The 21,554-nt window shown below is 45.0% G+C and overlaps 1 protein-coding gene across 2 annotated transcripts; it reads right to left on the reverse strand.

Annotated features, from left to right (window-relative positions):
• Positions 1–1,066: 1,066 nt before the first annotated feature.
• Positions 1,067–15,633, reverse strand: Asf1b (anti-silencing function 1B histone chaperone). Of its 2 annotated transcripts, XM_039097681.2 has the most exons (5): positions 15,361–15,483; positions 14,365–14,497; positions 5,618–5,733; positions 2,930–3,106; positions 1,067–2,088 (listed from the first exon to the last, which is right to left on the reverse strand). In XM_039097681.2, exons 3-5 carry the CDS (start codon positions 5,630–5,632, stop codon positions 1,882–1,884), a joined length of 399 nt encoding a protein of 132 aa, XP_038953609.1. In that variant the 5' UTR covers positions 5,633–5,733; positions 14,365–14,497; positions 15,361–15,483; the 3' UTR covers positions 1,067–1,881. The 2 variants fall into 2 exon arrangements, with proteins under 2 accessions (XP_038953609.1, NP_001100630.1); NM_001107160.1 differs by lacking the exon at positions 14,365–14,497 and having other exon boundaries at positions 1,069–2,088; positions 15,361–15,633.
• Between the last annotated feature and the right edge of the window lie 5,921 nt (positions 15,634–21,554).

Here is a 21,554-nt window from a genome sequence, read left to right on the forward strand (position 1 = left end):
TAGGTCAGCTGCAGTCCCCTAGGGGGAAAGTACCCTGCCAGAGGGTACAGTTCCTCTGGATTATGAGAGATGGCTGAACAGACAAATGCTCCATCTCTGATTTGGGGAGTTTTGCCAAAGCTAAGTGGAATTATCTAAATTGTGGCTGAGTGTCCTTGGGTCACAATGTTGCTCTATGCCTGTGGGTCAAGGTCAGAGTGAGAAAAATCACTGGCGGTCATCTATTGAACAGCTGGCATACTTAAGCTTGGACAAAACAAAACCAAAAAAAAAAAAAAATTGAGCAAAGAAAAATAGGCTTTGACCCTCAGGTTGTGTATGCAAACTGTACAATCAGCTGAGACTGAAATTAGGGGAGCAAGCAAAGGGAGAGAAGGTCCAGGCACTGTAAGGACAAGAAGTTACTCATGACACAGAAATGACAAAGCTGTTAATACACAGGAGGACAAAAAAGAAACAGCACAGTTTAAAAACATTTACATGCAGTAGATGACAGCACTGGCTGCTTTCTGGAGGATAGGTTCAATTCCCAGCACCCACATGGAGAGTCACAGCCAGTTCTAGGAGCTCCAAAGCCTTCTGGTCTCTGCAGATACTAGGCACTCAAGTGGTACACAGCCAGCCAGCCAGGCAAAATACCCAAACATATAAGATTTTTAAAAAAGTTTTAATCCAGGCAAGGCAGGGCACACACTTAATCTCAGCACATGGGAGGCAGAGGCAGGTAGATTTCTGAGTTTGAGGCCAGCCTGGTCTCAGATCAAGTTCCAGGATAGCTGGAGAAACCCTGTCTCAAAAACAAAACAAAACAAAAAACAAAACCCTAAAAACAAAACAAAAACAAACCCACCACCATCACGACAAACTTCTTTTGTTAAAGAAAAACAAACCAAAACCAAAAACCCACCATCATTAAAACAACCCTTTTCCAGGTATGGTGTATACTTTTAATCCTAGCACTGCAGAGGCAGAGGCAGGTGGATCTCTGGTCTACATAGTGAATCCCAGGCCTGCTGTGTGTGGGTGGATGGGCAGGAGACGGGGAGAGAAAAAAGGCAGCACAATCTAGATGAAGTGCTTTTATTCTTAAGCCAACCAAAACTTTTAATATAAAACTTTGTAATATACACACTGCAATCACAATAGCATACATGTAGCAGCAAGGGGATGAAGGGCTTAGGGTAGGGGTGGATGGAATGGGAGTTTTTCAGGTCAGCCTGCCAAATACCTCCTTTATCCTAAAGCATTTGGGTATCTCATGAGAATGCACATGTGGTCAAAGCAAACCCTGACCACCCCATGGACTCCAAGCAGGACCTCTAATATACCTCCTACCCAGTGCAGTCCTCTCAGAAAGCCAGGCTCAGGAGATGAGAAGATGGCTATGACCAAAAGTACCTGCCATCCCCTCATTGGCCTTGGGAGCTCACCTTTGGGGAGCTTTCTAGTACTAGTTAGACCGAATGTCCTAGACACTCTGAAAGGACAGCCTTTGTATTGAGTTGGCCTTCTAACCAGAACTCCTCCTTTGCCTGAGCCCCCAAGAACTAGAATTGGAAGGAGCAGTAGCCTCTGGCCAATGCTAGCCAGGCACTACCCAAGCAAGCCTCAAGGCAGGTGGTGTTGAGAGCGTCCCACAGAATAGAAGGAAAGATGACACCAAGAATGAGCAACATAAGTACCTGCTTTTAGGGGCCAGTGGGTCAGAAGTGACATGACTCTTCTGGACCTGGATGGAAGAGATTGGGGCTGACAGGTCTGGAGACAGCTGGTGGTCCCCAAGTCCTTGAGAATGACCAAGCATGACTGTCTGGGCTTGTAGGTCTCCTCCAGGTGTGCAAGGAGACTGCCATGGTCCTACTGAGCCCTATCTGCCCCCTGTCAGATGCAATCCATGGAGTTCTCAGGGAGGAGGCCTGGGATGCAGTTAGGGAGGCCCAGGTTTTTGACGGGAGTGCAACTGAGGGGAAGGCCAAAGTCCACATTGGGGTCCTGGTTTTCTATGGTTTCCAGCCTGTCAGGATTGTTGTCCCAGTTGATATGGAATCGGGTCACCCGGGGGTTAGAGGCCAAGATGTTCCGCTGTAACTGTAAGAAGAAGAATGTCAGCCCCTATCACCTAAGTGTACATCATTTCCTCAGACCTCTACTTTGAGCCTGAGAGTAGACTCAAGTGCCCCTGCTGCTCAGATGTAGAACCTAGAGATGTTTGTACACTCTGGGTAGGAATAGGGCCTTCTTATTCTGGTTTTGCTTATCTTTGTTCATTTGGTTTTAAGTTGTTTTGTTTTGAGAGAGGTCCTCAACTATGTAGCCCTGGCTGGCCTGGATAAAGGTGGTCTTGAACGCATGAGATCTGCCTGTATCCCCGACAAGTGCTTTAATTCCCAAGTACTGGGGGGGGGGGGGGTTAGAGGTTACTAGGCCTGGCTTATTTGCTTTTTTTTTAAAAAACTTTGTGTTTGGCTTAGCATATGTCGACGTCCCATATGTGTGCCTGGTGCCTTTGGAAGCCAGAAGAGGGCATGGATTCCCTAAAACTGAAGTAAAAATTGGTTTTGTACCACCATATGGGTGCTGGGAATTGAAGCCATCTCTCTGGTGATCCCCAACCCCCACATACCTAGAAACAGGGTCTTGTTATGTAGCCTAGGTTGGTCTGGAACTCATTATGTAGATGAGGCTGGCTTCTAACTTATGATACTCCTGGCTCAACTTTCTTAGGGCTGGGGTGCTGAGATCAGTGTGCTCCTCTGCACCAAGCTCTAGTCTGCACTGTTAGTCATGCCTCAGAAGAAATGACTTACTGTACCTAGCTCTAGTTTAGCACTGCAGAGACCGCATGACCTGTTAACCTTGACTGACCTTGGCTCCCATACCCGTTCACCTTTAAGGGAACTGGCCTGTCTAGTGCAGAGACAGGCCTCACCTGAGAGAAGTCTGGCTTTGGGGGTGGGTTCTCCCGAAGCTCCGGGTCTGGGTACTCATTGTTGACATAATAGCCTACACGGATGAACTCTTGTCCATGGTAGGTGCAGGTGATGAGAACCACAGTCACACCCACGGCGTCCGTCTCAGGAATAAGGGATGGGTTTGGGGCATCAGCCTAGGGAGACATATCCTGTGCTTTAGCACTGCCAATCATGCCCAAATGTCATTAACACAAAGACACCAAGAAAGGGGGACTAGACAAACTGATTATACAGATGACTATAAAGAAGAGATCATGAATTTGACTTAGCAGCACGTTTTTCCCAGCATGCAGAGTCCTGTCTTCAATCCTTAGTCTCTAGTAATAACAACAAGAAATCCAAAACCATGGAATTTGATTAGGAGACACAGGTGTTTGGGTGGAATATGGTGTATAAGGGACTGACAATGAGATGAAGCTGGTCAGGTGGCCTGCTGGGTCAATTAAGGGCTTGGGAAAGAGCAGTGCTTAGCAAGAGGTAAGGCCTAAAAAGACTGGTGGCATATGGAGGTTTGGCTGCAAAAGAAGAGAGGTCAGGCAGGAGTCAGCCTGGAGGGGGACAGTAGCCTAAACCCAGAAGCAGAAAAGAGTCACAGACAGATACAGGTGTTTGGTTTTGGATGGAAAAGCTACGTTGGTGGAATAAGAAACCAATACATATGAAAACACAGATCCTTAACCAAAACCACAGCTGAGCATCACCAGTGGGGCCCTGTTCAATGGCCAAGCTACATGCTCTGGAAGTAGGCCTTGGCTGTGAACATGGGCTCAGTGGGCTGGATAGGTAGGAGTGTGTGCGGGTGGGTAGCTTAGAATAGGGAAGGCAATGGGAGGAGATGATGAATGGTGGCCCTGGACAAAGCACTACTCGGAAGTCACAGCCCAGCTTTGTATTCACTGGTTCTGAGTTTACAAATCTGGCAACTTAATACATCTAGGAACTTCAAAATCGACAAGTGTAATACTTTCATAGTTGCTTACAGACATGTACAGAGCAAGGAAAATCCCTTTGCTTGGGTTCCAACATAGACCAAACTAGGGGCTACTTGACCTCCTTGCTTCAGCTTTCAACACAGAGCACAAGGACCCTTTTGGGTTTTTTTTTTTTTTTGGAGCTGGGGACCAAACCCAGGGCCTTGCGCTTGCTAGGCAAGCGCTCTACCGCTGAGCTAAATCCCCAACCCCCCCTTTTGGTTTCTTATGGTGCGCTTGGGTTCCTGTTTGTCAGGATGTGAACAGTTTTGCTATACATTTCCAGTCACTATAATATTTGTCTCTCTCCTGGCTAAGCAACCATGAAACCCCCTGGAACCTTTTTTTGCTACACTGCCAACAATCCCAGGGAAGAATATAAACATTTAAGTTTTATATTCATGCCCGCCTTTATTACACATCCTTATATTTGTTCATTAAGACAGGCTCTCACGGGGTTGGGGATTTAGCTCAGTGGTAGAGCGCTTGCCTAGGAAGCGCAAGGCCCTGGGTTCAATCCCCAGCTCTGAAAAAAAAGAACAAAAAAAAAAAAAAAAAAAAAAAGACAGGCTCTCACTATGTAGCCATGGCTAGCCTCAAACTCACAGAGATCTGCCTGCTTCTGCCTCCTGAATGCTCAGATTAAAAGTATTCCACAACCTACCTAATTGTTTTTTTACAGCATCTGGCTGTGTACTCTAGGCTAGCCTTGAACATGAAGCAATCTTTCTTCCACGGCCTTCCATGTACTGAGATTACAAACAAGAACCACTACACTCAGCTACGACCTTGAGTAGAAACTGAGTACTCGATTCTTCATTATGCACACAAATGTTCAACTCACTGATGCCAAATGATTTATTGAGATGTCTTAAAAAATCAATGAGTAAAGATTTATATCATACAGCAAATAACAAAATAAAGAAGTAAGATCCCCAAATGCAGGACTAAAGTGCTGTCTGGGTAAAAGCAACTTATGGGGAGAATCTGTGCTGGGTAAGCTCTGTTCAGATATGGGTCAGTGCTTCTGGCTGAGTTCCTGAGTCAACACTGGTAAGGTATTTGAGACACAGGGTCTTACTACATAGCCCAGGATGGATCCAAACTGTATGTGCTGGGTTACTGCTGTGCCCAGCTCTGGCTGATGAATAAGTTGTCAAAACTCTTAGTCCTTAGTCCTTATTCTTCCTTGAGGGGAATACTTCAACATTCATGAACTATGTTAATGGGTTTTGTACAACTCCTGTGAACATCACAAATTAGTGGTCCAGTGGTCACTAAGATTTGTGACCCAGAGGTCCCTACCTCTGGGGAGGGGGGTAGGACATCTGATAAGATTGCATGAGTTCAGGGTGGTAGTCCTTTGAAGGACAGCTTCAGTCAGACGGCTCCTGGCAGTCAACAAAGACATGTGGCTCAGGCAGGTCTTGAACTTGTGGTCCTCCTGCCTCACCATCCTGAGTAGCTGGGATTATAGTAGTTGTGTCACCAGCCTCAGTTTAAGGATTTGAACTTAAACCTGACTACCAAAATCAGTGTGCTTTCAGGTAAAAGGAAGGCTCTAGGCTTGGGTGTGGCTCAATAGTGGAGTACACGTCTAGTATGTCAGGCCCTGGCTCCGTCTCCAGCCTGAAACATTTCTGGAAATCAAGGGCTCAGGCAAAGCCTACTTACCTGAAAGACGAACATATGCCTTCCTGCAGGAACAGGGCCCACCAGCACTGAGTCTAGGATCTGATCAAACTCCTCGCTCTCAGCTGAGCCCACATAAATGATCTTCCACTCAAGGTCTGCAAGAACATGGGGGATAAGGGAGTTGAGGACTGACACTGCTGAGAGCAAGGTCTTTTTGTCAGCATCAGGTGAATCTGAATATACTAGAAGGTCCTATAACTGCTGGGCAATAGGCCCTGGCACCACAGTCCTGAATTAGAGCAAAATGAAGATCCACTTTAATGGAGACATTTTTTTCCTAATTCTGCCAAGTGACCTTGACTCTGGCCCTCCAGGGAAACTTAGGCCTCTCAGTAGCTGAGAGGAAGCATAGAGCAGAGACTGATCCAAGAGTCCTGTGACAAGGCTTGTGAGGGAACAGCAGGGAGTTAGGCTGCCCTGGTCTCTGGGTAGGAAGTGCCATCCTCTTTCACAGAAGGGTTGGTGCCACCCTAGTAGAGCAGATCCCTCGATAACTGGGGCAGGGTGGCAGATTCCAATCCAGCAGGACAGCCAGGTGGCAGGAGGAGAAAGGCAAAGCTGCGGGGGGAACCAACTTGTCCCAAACTTGTCCACATCTGGCACCGACTCATGCCTACTTGTGCACATTGTGGGACAGAGGCTCTGCCAGCAAATGGTGTGTGATAAGGCATCCCTCCAAACCTGACTCTGTACTCCATCACTAAGGGGGCTTGGTCCTGGAGTATACCCACAAGAGATGAAAGAAAAAGTACCTGGAGACCCTTCCCACTGATCTTAGGAGAGCCCTGGTACTCATAGCCTCTTGTAGGGGGGCCAAGTATTACCAGGAGCAAGGTCATGCTAGTACAGAGAAGCTTGGCATCAGACCCAGAACTTATTTTAGGCTCTTTGAAATTACACAACCCCTAGCTCCAGCAGCTGGGAAAAGTTGCACAAGCTGAGATTTTCAGAGAACTCTTGGAAGCTGCCTGCTCTTGGTCCAGTGTGGTGCAGGCATCCAACACACTGGAAGCACACAGATCATATGTGGAGTTTGTCACCTGGATCATAAAGCTCTCCTTTATACATCTATTCCCTTGTTCCTTCACACGTTCACCCAGATCTTTCTGGTGACCCCATGCCCACGGTTCACCAGGTTCAAACTCCAGCCTCAGCATTTTGGGGAAATTATTAGGTATTTCATTTTTTAAGCTTTATTTTCTTATGTGCATCCCCTTTTATTTTATGTGCATGGGGTGTTTGCCTGCATGTCTGTCTTTGCACCCTTTGGTGCCTGGGCTCAGCGGCCAGAAGATGGTGTTGGGTCTCTGGAACTAGAGGTACTGTAGTGGGTTGGTCTAGTGCTAATTGTATTCAAATGCTAACTCCTGTATCCAAGATCTGGCTGCTCCACGACAAGCCTTCACTTATACCAACCAGCCTTTGTTGTGTAAACCTTGTTCCCCAAGATATCCCTGATTGGTTAGTAAAGATGCCTAGAGTATGTAGAGCAGAAGAGAAGTAGGCGGGGCTTCAGGTCCTGGGACTGGGGTATCAGGCAGGCACCACAGTGAGAGAAGAAATAAGTTATCATGAGGTAGGTGGATCACGAGTGCATGACCATGAGGGCTGCCTGCCTATTGGAGTAGGAGTGACCCAGGCAGAACATGGCAAGTTCTCAGTTATTAACAGCGAAGTAGACAAAACATAAAAGGTTGATATCTGCCTAGCTCTAACAGTTTAAAGCTTATTATAATATTTTATTTATTTATTATATATATGAGTACACTGTAGCTGTCTTCAGACACACCAGAAGAGGGCATCAGATCTCATTACAGATGGTTGTGAGCCACCATGTGGTCGCTGGGATTTGAACTCAGGACCTCGGGAAGAGCAGTCGGTGCCCTTAACCACTAAGCCATCTCTCCAGCCCTTAAAGCTTATTATAAATGTAAAGGATTTTGTCTTTTATTTGAAAACTATGATCTAAGTCAGATAGAAATCCCCAAAATAATATTTACCACAACATTTGGCAAACCAACGAGGGGTAAGAACTTACTTATAACCCAAATTGAAATTTCAAATTCCCTGGATGAAAAGTGCATTGGAGACGGCTCAGTGGTTAAGAGCACTGACTGCTTTTCCAGAGGTCCTGAGTTCAATTCCCAGCATCCACATGGTGGCTCACAACCATCTGTAATGGGATCCGATGCCCTCTTCTGGTGTGTCTGAGGACAGCTACAGTGTATTCACATACATGAAATAAATAAATCTTACAAAAAAAAAAAAAAAAAAAGATGCGTTGCCCCATTAAGATAGAAGTAGTTAACAACTATGTGGGTGCTGGGAACTAAACCTGGGTTCTTTGGGAGAGTAATCAGTGGTCTAACTGTAGAGCACTCTTTCTAGCTGTCCCCAGCTGTTTATTTCTGAGGAGTGCTGGTGATGGAACTTAGGGCGCATGCCAAAAAAGTGCTGTACATCTGAGCCGTGCTCCCAGACCCATGGATCTAGTTGTATAAAAACTGACACTCTAGAATCAGTGATTCTGGAAGGACAGAGAAGTATGTGACTCTTGCTTGATCTCACTTGCTGAGATGACTCTGTCAAGCTTTACTTTCCTCAGGGCCCTTCCCCCAAGCCCCATGGTGTCACATATTTGTACACTTAATCAATGTGTTGGAGGGAATGCCAGGCAAAAAAGAGTTTGACACAGAATATTCCCTGTGTCCCCAAGGCACCCAACATTGCTTAGTCTAGGTCAATACCTTTGGCAAAACCTTTTAAAACACTGTAGTGTACACTAGAAGCCAGCAGATGGTGAGCCCCGTCTTGACATGGGCCTGAAACAGACCAGAGAATTCACAAAAGACCACATAAAATACGGACTGGCTACAGTCAGAGCTGATCAAATCTATAGAAATAGATGGTGAAATAAGGTGCAATAATTTTAAATTTTAAGTTTTTCTCATAGTTTCTTCCTTTAAAAGACAGAATTGCACTGGATATATCTTTAATCTCAGCTTGTGAGACATAACTTTAAAAAAAATGACAGAGTTGGGTTTGAGAAATGGCTCTGAGGGTTAAGGCACAAAATATAAAGACCTAGCTCAATCTCCAAAATACATATGGTGGAAGGAGAGCCAATTCCAGCAGGCTGTTCTCTGACCTCTGCAAGCACTAGCACATACATACACATATGTAAAAACACAGGAACAACTAATACAGTCTTCCTTTGTAATGTAGGCTAGTCCAGGACTTTAACATACCTGCAAGCCTTCCAAGTATTGGAATTACAAGAGTGCACCCATGTGTGTCTCTCACTGAATCCGGAGCTTATTTGGTTGGTGAGATTGGTAGCCAGTGCACCCTTGGGATCCATTCATCTATACCTTTTGCAATCCCCTGCTTGTACCTGAGTGTTGAACATTCAAACTCAGGTCCTTCCTGAGCCATTTCCTCACACTGGAATGCAGTATTTTGAACAGAGAGAAACTAAAGATTTCACTTCAGAATATACTCAGCTTTTAGCACCTGTAGGTTATATAACCATAAACTCAACCAACTAGATAGAAAATATTAGAAAAACAACCCGGGGCTGGAGGCATAGCCCAGAGGTAGAATACCAATCTAGCATTCATGATTCCTGGGTTCCATCCCAGCACCACACACAAAACCAAGTCTGTACTGAACATGAATATGCACAACTGTTTTTGTTTATTCTTACATCATGTAGCCCTGGCTAGCCTAGACTTCAGAAATCCACCTGCTGTGCCTCTTGAGTGCTAGAATTAAAGACTTGTCACGTATTCTCTAAACAGCATAGTATAACATCTATGTTCACAGTACTGACACTAAGGTAGAATAAGTCATGAGGGCTGGGAAGATGGCTCAGTAATCACAGTGCTTTCTATATAAGCATGTAAAAGGAGCACAGTGCTCACCTAGAACCCTAGCCTTGGAAGGTGGCCATAGGAGACCGCTATAATGAACTGGCTAGTAAGCCTAGCCAGACCACCAAGCCTTGGGTTTAGGAGACCCTGTCTCAATGGATAAAGCACAAAGAGCATTCTGAAGACGATTCCTGACATCAGTCCAAGAACTCCCTCATACACAACCTGTCTGTCCCATCTCCTCCTCCAAAAATGGAAAAGAGTCATTTGTAGATGATTAGTCTACAGGAAGGGGCTGGTTGTTATGGTACACACCTGTACCATAACACTCTGGAGATGTAGAATCCTGAATTCAAGACTAGACTCTTGTAACAAATTAAGTTCAAGACCAACATAGGGTTCATAGACCCTGTCCAAAAAAGAAAAAGTCAGACTAATAAAAGTCTAGGAAAGACTATGCACAGGTTCTATGCAAACACTATACCAGTTTGTATAAGGACCTTGAACACCTGTAGATACTGGTGCCTGAGGGACTTAGAGCTCTGAGATCAATGGTGGCAACTATTTCTTCAAAAGGAGGTATGGACCATCAGAACATTCATACAGTATAAAGTCATAATGACCAAACATAGGATTACATTTCATTTTTTTTTTAAAGACAGGATCCCACTGTATAAACAGGCTGACCTTGAACTCACAAATATCCTCTTGCCTCTCCCTCTCAACCATTGGGATTTTTGTTTTCTTAATATATGTATGATGTGTGTACACCTATGTAATGTGGTGTGCCTAAGCCATGGAGTGTATGAAGAGGACAACCTAAGTACAGTACATTGTCAGCACATAAGAGCTTTTGGGGATTCTTGTTCTCTATGACATTTATCCACTGAGTTATCTCCATAGCCCAATTCTGTTTTGTTTTCATGCTCTAAGTTCACACTGGTCCCTGTTAGGACACACCTTTTTCGATTTGGGAAAATAAAACCAAAGCTGAAAAATATTACTAAAGATATATAAAAATTGTTGTAGATGAAAAATTGTTGAGCTTGTTTTAGACAGCATCGGGAAAAAATCCAGAACTCGACACATGCTAGACAAATGCTTAATGATCCACATCTCAGCCCATTCCTGTCCTTTTCCCCTCCTTTATTTCTTGAGACAGGTCTGTATAGTCTTGACAATCCACCTGCCTCTGCATTCTGAGTGCTGGGATTAAAGTTGTGTACACCATGCTCTGGCCTTCTTTGTTTGCTTTCTTTTTCCTTCTTCTTTTTTTTTTTTTTTTTTAAGATTTATTTTATTCATATAACTACACTGTAGCTGTCCTCAGACACACCAGAAGAGGGCATCGGATCCCATTACAGATGGTTGTGAGTCACCATGTGGTTGCTAGGAATTGAACTCAGGACCTCTAGAAGAGCAGTCAGCACTCTTAACCATTGAGCCATCTCTCCAGCCCACTTTCTTTTCCCGTCATTGCTTCTTTTTCTTTCTTTCTTTCTTTTCTGGGGCAGTGTCAGGTAGCCCAGGCTGACTTGGAACTTGCTGTGAAGCTAAGGCTGGCCTTGACCTTCTAATCCTATCATCACTCTCCCCAACCCCTTGAGTGCTGGGGTCACAGGTATATGACATACTTCCTGCTTCTTTGAGACCAGGTTTCCCTATGTAGCTCCTGTAACTGCTTACACGGCTAGCGTGTAGCTGAGCACTGTTTTCATTTTTAAAACTTCTGTGGGTCTCTATCACCACAAAGATTGAGCCGTGCAGTTTTAGCAGGTACAAGATCTACCCGGGACACCAGCGGCACTATGCCAGGACCAACAGGAAAGTTTTCCAGTTTCTTTGCATAATCTTTTTTTTTTTTCTTTTCTTTTTTTTCGGAGCTGGGGACCGAACCCAGGGCCTTGCGCTTGCTAGGCAAGTGCTCTACCACTGAGCTAAATCCCCAACCCCAGTTTTCCAGTTTCTTAATGCCAAATGTGAGTCTGCTTTGCTTTCCAAAAGGAATCCTCGGCAGATAACCTGGACTGTCCTCTACAGAAGAAAACACAGCAAAGGACAGTTGGAAGACATTCAAAAGAAAAGAGCCCACTGTGCAGTCAGACCTCAGTGAGCCATCACTGGTGCATCTCTGGCTGATATAATGGCCAAGAGGTGAGGACTCAGAAACCAGGAGTCAGAAAAGCTCACAGAGCAGGCTATAAGGGCTGCCAAGGAAGCAAAAAAGGCTAAGCAAGCGTCAAAGACTGCAATGGCGGCTGCCAAGGCCCCCACAAAGGCAGCCCCTAAACAAAAGATTGTAAAGCCTATGAAGGTCCCTGCTCCCAGAGGTGGTGGGAAACACTAATTTGGTAGATCAGAGTTTAAAATAAAGACCTGTCTTTAACTCTTAAAAAAATTCTGTATATTATTGCCTGGTCTTTTGTTCATCACACAGATTAACACTGATGCACAATATCTGGCTTCTTTGATTTCTTCAACTGGTACTTCTTGAAATTCTTTACTTAAGAGAAGGGAAGCTGGGCCAAATCCACTAAATGTAGACCTGTACCTTGGAACTGTCTACTTCCAGATGTTGAAGAGAGGTGACCAAAGGGTTTCAGAGCTTTTCAGAAAACCGGGTCAGATGACCAGGGCTGAGGAGGCTTGTCAGGTTTCAGCAGATAGTGCCCAAATGCAAGAAAACAACTTCTCTACTGTTCATGGAAAGGAAGCAAGGAAGATGAAGGCCATCTCAAGGCCAGTCAGAGTGTAAGGAATAGAACTAATCATCATTACTTAGAGGAAAACACCCTCTTTTATCTTTTCAAAGGGTCCTGATGTGACAAATGCTATGGTCATTCCTAATATGTTCTCCTAAAATAGACTGTTGAGCTGGTGATACAGCTCAATGGCAGGCAGGGCAACTGTTCAGCACATGTGTAGTCCTGGATTTGATTTCTAAAACAAAAACAAGAGACACCACACACATGACCCCTATTGCCCCCACAAAAAAATAAAGATATTAAAATTAAAACTTGCAAGTAGGGGCTGGGGAGATGGCTCAGCATTTAAGAACACTTGCTAATCTTACAGAGGACCCAGCTTTGATCCCCGGCACCCACATAGTGGTTCACAATGGTCTCTAATTCCAGTTCAGGTCATCTGACGCCTTCTTCTGCAGGCACTGGGTGCACATGTGGTACATGTACATGCATGCTGACAAAATACACATGAGCAAACAAAAAAGATATACAAGTAAATGTTTTCTTCCTTTTTTAGGACTGAAGGAAAGCAAAGGAATCTGGGAGCTGGCTAGAGGTCTGGGCAGATAGTGTTTCCCATGAAAACCTAAATTCAGGGTGCTGGAGAGAAGTTCAGGGTTAGAATCTAGTATTGATCTTAAAGACCCAGGTTTGATTCCCAACACCCATGTCAGGAGTCTCAAACCAGCTAAAGAGGATCAGATGTCTCTGCCTTCCAGAGGCTCCCATGCATATGCCACCTCCAACATAGACACAAAAATTAAAAGAGAAGGAACGCACATGTGGTGGTGCACACCTTTTTAATCCCAGCACTGGGAAGGCAGAGACAAACAGATCTTTGACTTCAAGGCCAGCCTTGTCTACAGAGTAAGCTCTAGGCCAGCAGAACTATATAGAAACCTTGTTTCAAAAAACAAAAGGAGAAAACATCATTACTTAGGAGGATAAAATGGTGGATCCCTGGCTTACTAGACAGGTCAACTAGCAATATTGGAGCTCCAGATTTTATAGAGACACTTTCTAAAATAGGCAGGACAAGATAGAGACAGCCCATGGGTTAAGAGCATTGGCTGCTCTCCTAGAGGCCAGGTAAGATTCCTAACACCTACATGGAAACTCACAAGCCTGTAACTCCAGTTCTAGGACACCCAACTCCTTCTTTTGAACTATGTGGGTATCAGGCACTCAAGTGGTGGCATAAATACATGTAGGCAAAACATACACACACAAAAATAAATAAAATAAGGTGGAAAGCAATTGAGAAAGACCACTTGAAGTTTCTCTGGCCCACACCCACAGACAAATTAAAACTAAAAGATAAAATTTAAAAACAATCTGGACTCAGAACTCTGAGACAAACTTCAATGATAATGCTTCTACTATCTGGCTGACTTGGAAAAAATCACCCTGCTCCCATTAAAACATGACCAGCAGGCTAACTCTAGCCTTGTTCTGATTCTATAAATAAAGAATAAAAGTATCACTAGGCAATGACCATGCAACCATTTTTAAATGCAAGGAGCACAGACAGGCTGATTGAAACCTGATCTCTCAGCATCTGGGAACTGTGAATCCTTTAATCTATCAGCTCCTTATATCTCCTCTTGGCTTCCAAATAACTCTTATTCCACATCGTTACTCTACCTTTTATTTATTTATTTACACCCTGCCTTGTTCCAGCAAGGGTTTAACCCAGCTTATTCTATAGTGAGTCATAAGTAGATTCGTTTAAACTTAAAAAAGGGTAAGAAACTAGGGAGAGGCCAAGCCGCTGGCCCACTCCAAGCACACACATCCAAGTGAACAGGAGTGGCTGGCCCTGCCTGAATACCACTCAACAGCCACCAAGGGGCACTGGTTGCCACAACCTAGCCTCTCAGAGCTCTACCTCCTCAGCTGCTACATCCTTTTCAGCACTCAAAATGGTCTCCTGTTGTCCTATGTATGAGCGTCCCCAGAGGAGAGATAGGGGCTTCTGACTCCAGTCTTTGTAGGTTTGGTCTCCCCAGCTCCTGGTCTGGGTGAATGTACTCAGGTGAGGGTGCCACAGCCAGGCAGCCCTCTTCCAGTTTCTGAGATTTCTACTGGCTTACCTGAAAGCTGGACTTACCTCAAAGTGACCTCACATTTTACATGTTCACAGATTTATTTGAAAGGTCTTTTGCTCTTGATGGCTCTTGTCCTCTTATCTATGAGATGAGAGCCATGTCCACCTTTATGTCCCACAGATGAATTAAGTCATTCTGTGAAAGATCCACAAAAGCCAGTGTCCTCCCAGCTGATGAAAGTTCCATCCCATCCCTGTTTGGCCAGTCCACCCACTCCCCAGATGAGATCAGCCCATCAGAAGGGATGAGGGATTCCTTGCACTGAGTTAGCTGGAAGCCAGTAGAAATATCAGAAACTGGAAGAGGGCTGCCTGGCTGTGGCACCCTCACCTGAGTACATTCACCCAGACCAGGAGCTGGGGAGACCAAACCTACAAAGACTGGAGTCAGAAGCCCCTATCTCTCCTCTGGGGACGCTCATACATAGGATTTGGGACTAACCTAAAGAAAGAAGCCCTGGTATAGACAACACCATGCCGTTACAGTTGGCAAACAGGAGTTACTGGGGACAAATCTGGAGTTGTCTGGGGTGTTGCTGGGAGTCATGGGATGGAGGAGGTCTTGTCATGGGCAGACAGGGTAACAAAAGAGGAGGGTCTGGTTAGTTTGCAGGAAAAGGTATGCACAAGGAAAATGAGGGGACGGTACTGGAGGTTGGGTTCCCATAGGATAGATAGGTTTCCTATGGGGAAGGCATAAAACCGGGGTCTAGCCATAGGGAAGGCTTGGCTGATGGGTCTCCATGAACCCAATGGAGGCTGACACCTCTACAAGGAAAACGTGCAAGGACAAGCGGTGCAAGACGAGGGGTGACGAGGCCTCCACGAGACAATGCGGACTGTATAGAGTCGTATCCACCGAGGGGTCCGAGTTGGGCCATGGAGGCGTATTACTAATGGGAGATTCAGTTGGCCCAGGGGAGAGGTTCCCAGGGAGACTGGGAGTGGCACAAACGAGGGCAGGAGGGTTCGGGGTCCCCTGCACAGGCCCAGTCTCACCGTCAGACAGGGCCTCACTGCATTCGAAGCTGATCTCAAACCGGAAGGGGCTGTGGAAAGGGCTCGGGTTCTCCAGCACAGCCACATTCAGCACCGACACCTTGGCCATCACCTCGCCTGGGAGCCGCAGGTACTGTGGAGCCTTCTTCCGTGACTTGCTACAGAGAAGAAGGGGGTCGGCAGGACAGAAAGCTCGCACTGATTCCCAACTCTTCTTTCCGAAGAGCTTCTCCCGTAAGCGCGCTCCCTTCAAATAGCCGGCTCCGCCCTCCAGCCAATCGCCGCTAAGGATCTATGACGGCGCGAGCCGTCAGCCAATCCTGGGGCGTCTTCCGGCGCGCGCCTGGACCAACAGACCAATCAGAGACGCTCCCTCTTCACGGTCTACAGGAGGCGGAACGATAATCTCTTAGCTTCGTAAAGGTCTATCGGGAACCAATCCCTAGAGTCTCCGACTCGAATAGCTTGTACGGGTGGGCGGAGTTAGAGCGCGGAACTTCTCTTGTCCAATCCCAAGGGTTACCGCACCAGCATGACCCTCCCCTCGTTCCGCTTTTCCGGTAGACGCACCTCACAGAGAGCAGCGCCACCAACGGCCGAACGGTGGCGCGCGACTCTCACTAAAACGCGCAGAGGGGGACGGTACTTGCACTCCCAGTGATTGACTGTCGATAGAGGGCGGGGCATAGTGGGTTTCTGAGATGTGATTGGCTAATGTGGTGGGCATGAGGAAAGCTGGGCTGGAGCGCTGTGGAAATCGCACGCCCTCACAGTGAAAAGCATTAAGGAGGAAAAAGTGACTTAGGCCTTTAGGCGGCTGTCAGCAGGTGAGCGTTTTCGGGGACTACCCTGAGGGGTTCCTGCCTTTGTAAAAGACCGTTGAGAACCTTTGGATCACCCCGAGACAAAATGGCGCAGCGATGACGATGATGATGATGATGATGATGATGGTGGTGGTGGTGGTGGTGTGTGTGTGTGTGTGTGTGTCTGGGCTTGGTGGCACAGGCCTTTTATCCCAGCACACAGAAAGCAGAGGCAGGTAGGCCTTTGAGGCCCCTTCTAGGACAGCCAGGGCTACACAGAGACACCCTGTCTCCAATCACATTTATTTACTAGTTATTTTATAAGTACACTGCAGGTGTCTTCAGACACACCAGAAGAGGGCATCAGATCCCCCTTACAGATGGTTGTGAGCCACCATGTGGTTGCTGGGAATTGAATTCAGGACCTCTGGAAGAGCAGTCAGTGCTCTTTTTTTTTTTTTTTTTTTTTTTCTTTTTCTTTTTCATTTATTATATATGAGTACACTGTAGCTGTCTTCAGATACACCAGAAGAGGGAATCGGATCTCTTTACAGATGGTTGTGAGCCACCATGTGGTTGCTGGGAATTGAACTCATGACCTCTGGAAGAGCAGTCGGGTGCTCTTAACCACTGAGCCATCTCTCCAGCTGCCCCCCCATCACATTTTTTAAAGATTAAAAACAAAAAGAAGAGGTAGATGCATGCCATTAATCTCAGGACTCAAGAGATAGGCAGACTTTCGTGGGTCAGCCTGGTCTACACAGTGAGTTTGGAAGTAAATAAATTAGTTTTCACACTTGGCCAATGCAAAACGGCCAAGAAGCAATGAAAGTGATTTTTTTTTTTTTTTTTTTTTTTTTTGGAGCTGGGGACCGAACCCAGGGCCTTGCGCTTCCTAGGCAAGCGCTCTACCACTGAGCTAAATCCCCAACCCCATGAAAGTGATTTTTAATAGTACACTTAACTCAATAGAACAAAAATAATCATTTCAAACGTGACCATTATAAAAACACTAATGATCTATCTGTATCCTTTTACTTTGAGAGAAGTTTTCTGGATTCTGTATGTGTTTCACATTTCAAACACATCTGTAACCTAACACAGGACTGTGTACTTTGATTTGAAGGAGGGATCTGATCTTTACATTTCAGGAAATGTATAGTCAAAAATGTAAGCCAGTAATTTCAGCACTTGGGAGACAGGTTAGGAGTTCAAGGCCACCCTTGTGAGTACATGAGGAATTTGAGGGCTAGAGAGGTGGCTCAGTGCTTTGAGTATATATGTATGTATGTGTGTATATGTATATATGTTTATATTTAATGTTTTTCTTATTATTTAATGAGTTTTCAATTATTTAGCAATTAAGAACACATAATGCACCTATGGTGGGGGCACACACACACTTTTAACTCCAGGACTCAGGAGACAGAGGTAGGCAGGCAGATCTCTGTGAGTTTGAGACCAGCCTGGTCTACAGATTGAGTTCTAGGACAGCCAGATTACATAGAGAAACCCTGTCTGAAGAACAACAACAAAAACAAAACAACAAAAACCCAATAAAACAAAACCCAAAACAAACAAAACAAAACAACAACAAAAACCCGCCTCACATACAGCTCTTGCAGAGGAACCAAGTTCACCTCTCAGCCTACACTTGGCATAGCAGCTCACAATGGTCCATAGCTTCAGTTCCAGGGGATCCAAAACCCTCCTCTGACCATTGAATACACTAGGCAGCCATGTATTGTGCATACATATAGCCAAGCAAAACACTCAATAGTACATACAAATAAAACAATAAACGAATCTTTAGAAAAATAGCAGGGTGTAGTGGCATGCTCCTTTAATCTCAGCATTCAAGAGGCAGAAGGATCTCTGGGAGTTTGAGGAACCCTGACACAGTGAGTTCCAGGACAACCAGCTCTACACAGTCCCGCGCCACTCAAAGAACAAAAAAGGAAAAAGAAACTATGGGTTCATGTACTTCAATCCTAACTGTTCCCAAGTATGGTGGTTCAAATGAGAATGGCTCCGATAGGCTTGTATGTTTGAATGCCTGCTCCCCAGATGGTAGAACTGTTTAAGAAGTAAGATGTAGGGGTTGGGGATTTAGCTCAGTAGTAGAGCACTTGCGTAGCAAGCGCAAGGCCCTGGGTTCGGTCCCCAGCTCGGGAAAAAAAAAAAAAAGAACACACACACACACACACACACACACACACACACACACACACACACACACACAAAAGCAACCTGCTCTATATAGTGAGACTCTGCCTTAAAAATTAAATAAAATAAATAAATGACGATTTAAAAAAAAAAAAAAAAGAGGGTTGGGGATTTAGCTCAGTGGTAGAGCGCTTGCCTAGCAAGCACAAGGCCCTGGGTTCGGTCCCCAGCTCCGAAAACAAAAAAAAAAACAAAACAAAACAAAAAAAAGAAGTAGGATGTATGGTCTTTTTGGAGGTGTGTCACAGGCTTTCTGAGGTCTCAGAAGTCTAGCAGAATTCCCTTTGTGTTTTCTGACTCCTGCTTGTGACTCAAGATGTCAGTTCTCGGCTGTTCTTGCCACCATGCTGTTGTTTCCACCATCATGAACTCTAAGCCAAAATTAAACTTTCTTTCATAATTGCCTTTTTTGTGTTTCCCGGCAACAGAAAAGTTAACTAAAACAACTACATACTTAAAAGCCCGCCTGCCTATCAGCCAGTCAGTTGGTTTGTTCATGGGTGATGGTGCTCACCTCTATTTGCAACACTCAGGAGGAGGCACATGCAGGCAGATCTCTGAGTTTGAAGCCAGCCTCATCTACAGAGCAAGTTCCAGGGCAGCCAGGGATACACAGAGAAACCCTATCTCAGGGAAAAGGTGGGGTTAGCTCCAATACTGAAATGAAGTAGTTAGGTCTGAGCACTTGGGAGGAAAGATAGGGTTGTGCACAATTTTGAGGCCAGTTTGGACTATATAGTAATGCATTGTCTCAGAAAATAAGATCAGTTTAATGATGAAGTTGCCGTGTATGTCCTAGACATAAGCCAAGTTCCTCTCCTTTTGCATGGACTACTCTGTCCCTTCGCCCCTCCTCTCAGACCCCAACAGAGCTTCTCAGCCACAATAGTCTGGTGCTTATAAAGCAAGTCTGCCCATTTCATTCTTGGTACAGCTAACTGAATGATCTTCTGTCATAAACTAGATCATGTTTTTATTCCGCTTAAAACCTTCGGGCTGGGGGTTGGGGATTTAGCTCAGTCGTAGAGCGCTTGCCTAGGAAGCGCAAGGCCCTGGGTTCGGTCCCCAGCTCCGAAAAAAAGAACCAAAAAAAAAAAAAAAAAAAAACCTTCGGGCTGGAGAGATGGCTCAGTGGTTAAGAGCACTGACTGCTCTTCCAGAGGTTCTGAGTTCAAATCCCAGCAACCACATGGTGGCTCACAACCATCTGTAATGAGATCTGATGCCCTCTTCTGGTGTGTCTGAAGACACCTGCAGTGTACTCATATATAATAAATAAATAAATCTTTAATTTAAAAAAAACCTTCAAAGGCCTATCCCGCCTAGAGTGAAACCTAAGATCTTTACTGTGGGTCAAGATGCACTTTAAGGTGGCCCTGTCTAACCTCAGTGGCCTCATCTTCTGGTCTCCTGTTACTACTCAAAACCTTGCCAACTTTATTTCTTCTCTTTCAATACACCAGTCTGATTACCTGCTTACTGTTCCCTGTGCATAGAGTATGTTTTCTCTGGTAATCATTGCTGCCTCATACCCACAATTAGAAATCAACTCAATTGTTCTCAGAAGGTTCCTCAGACCACTTTATCAATATGGTCTTTCTTACTTGTCTACTCTGGATCTACAGCTTGATAGTCCAATAGGCTACTTACATCCTTTCTGTGCCTTAGTTTTCTCATATTTATTGCATTTATTAGTTACTTTTAAAACATTATTGTATATGTATGAATGTAGCAGGCTTGGTATACAAAGGCCAGAAGATCGTATCAGATCTCTCGCAAATGGGAGTTTCAGGTGACTGTGAGCTGTCTTGTGAGTGCTGAGAACTGAACCAGGGTCCTTTGCAAGAGCAGCAGCAAGTATTCTTATATCCCAACCCATCTTTCCAGCCCCTGGACAGAGGACAAATTGTAGAAATTGATTCTCGAGGATCCAATTCAGGCTATCAGGCAAGTGCTGTTGTCCACTGAGCCATCACAACAGTCGTGTGTGTGTGTGTGTGTGTGTGTGTGTGTGTGAGAGAGAGAGAGAGAGAGAGAGAGAGAGAGAGAGAGAACGTGTGTGTGTGTGTGTGTGTGAGAGAGAGAGAGAGAGAGAGAGAGAGAGAGAGAGAGAACGTGTGATGGGTATTTTACCTGTATATATGTCTATATATTACTTTGTGTGTCTGGTGCCTAGAGAGGAAGGATGAGGGCGCTGAATCCTCCGGAAATGGAGCCCCAACAGCTGTGAGCTGTTGGGTGCTAAAAACTGACCCCGTGCAAGGGTAATGAGTGCTAGTCCCCACTGTGCCATCTCTCCTTCCCTTCCAGCCTGCTTCTTTGACACAAGGTTTCACCTTACCACATCTAAGGATCCTCACCCCCTCCTGCTTTGACACTGAGACATTTCGGCTGTTTATGCCTTCAGTTTTATTGATGAGTTCATTGTTGTCCTTCACCACCGTATTCTCTGATGCTAGAAGCTAGTTAATTTTATCATGTTTTCCTGTCAATTTACCAAGATGCTAGGGATGACCAACTAGCATCGTTATTTTGCCACAAATTGTCAAAAATGTTATATAGTCATAAATGCATTGCTTCTTACAATAGTGAACCAGTATAATCAAATGCATTTGTTTCTCCAAGTTTGTAAAATGGTTCATACCATGGATTTTTACTGTTCTTTAAGTTTCTAGGAGAGGCTTCAGTAACTAGGTGTCAGGAAATTGGAAAGCATATTCTAGATACTTAAAAAATTCATCCTTATACTTCTATTGCTCTAGAACCACTCCTGGTACCAAAATATGTATTAGGGTTCTCTAGAGAAGCAGAACTAATAGAATGAATATGAATATTATTATGTACATGGGGATGAATATATACATATAACATATACATATAATATATACATATATTTGTGTGTGTGTGTGTGTGTGTGTGTGTGTGTGTGTAGTTAATTGGTTTGCAGGCCGTGGTCTGGCTAGTTCAACAATGGCTGTTTCCTAGTGGACAAGAATCCAATAGTTGTTCAGTCTGCAAGGCTGGCTGTCTCAAATGGACTTCAGAATACACTGGAGTCCTGAAGAAGTAGCTCTAATACCAGGGCAGGGCTGAACTTACCAGTAATAGTGAGGACAGGCAGGCAGAAAGCAAAAGCTTTTCCCCATATCTTTTATATAGGCTGCC

The sequence above is a fragment of the Rattus norvegicus genome, chromosome 19 (genome assembly GCF_036323735.1).
Source record: "Rattus norvegicus strain BN/NHsdMcwi chromosome 19, GRCr8, whole genome shotgun sequence".
Classification (NCBI taxonomy): Eukaryota; Metazoa; Chordata; class Mammalia; order Rodentia; family Muridae; genus Rattus; species Rattus norvegicus.

Excerpts from the sequence above, each read along its gene's own strand:
- Asf1b (NM_001107160.1), bottom strand. The coding sequence starts at position 15,469 with ATGGCCAAGGTGTCGGTGCTGAATGTGGCTGTGCTGGAGAACCCGAGC. Across the intron at positions 5,734-15,360 it reads CAGTGAGGCCCTGTCTGACG|ACCTTGAGTGGAAGATCATT; the intron begins GTGAGACTGGGC and ends ATGTTCTTGCAG. Across the intron at positions 3,107-5,617 it reads GGCATATGTTCGTCTTTCAG|GCTGATGCCCCAAACCCATC; the intron begins GTAAGTAGGCTT and ends ATGTCTCCCTAG.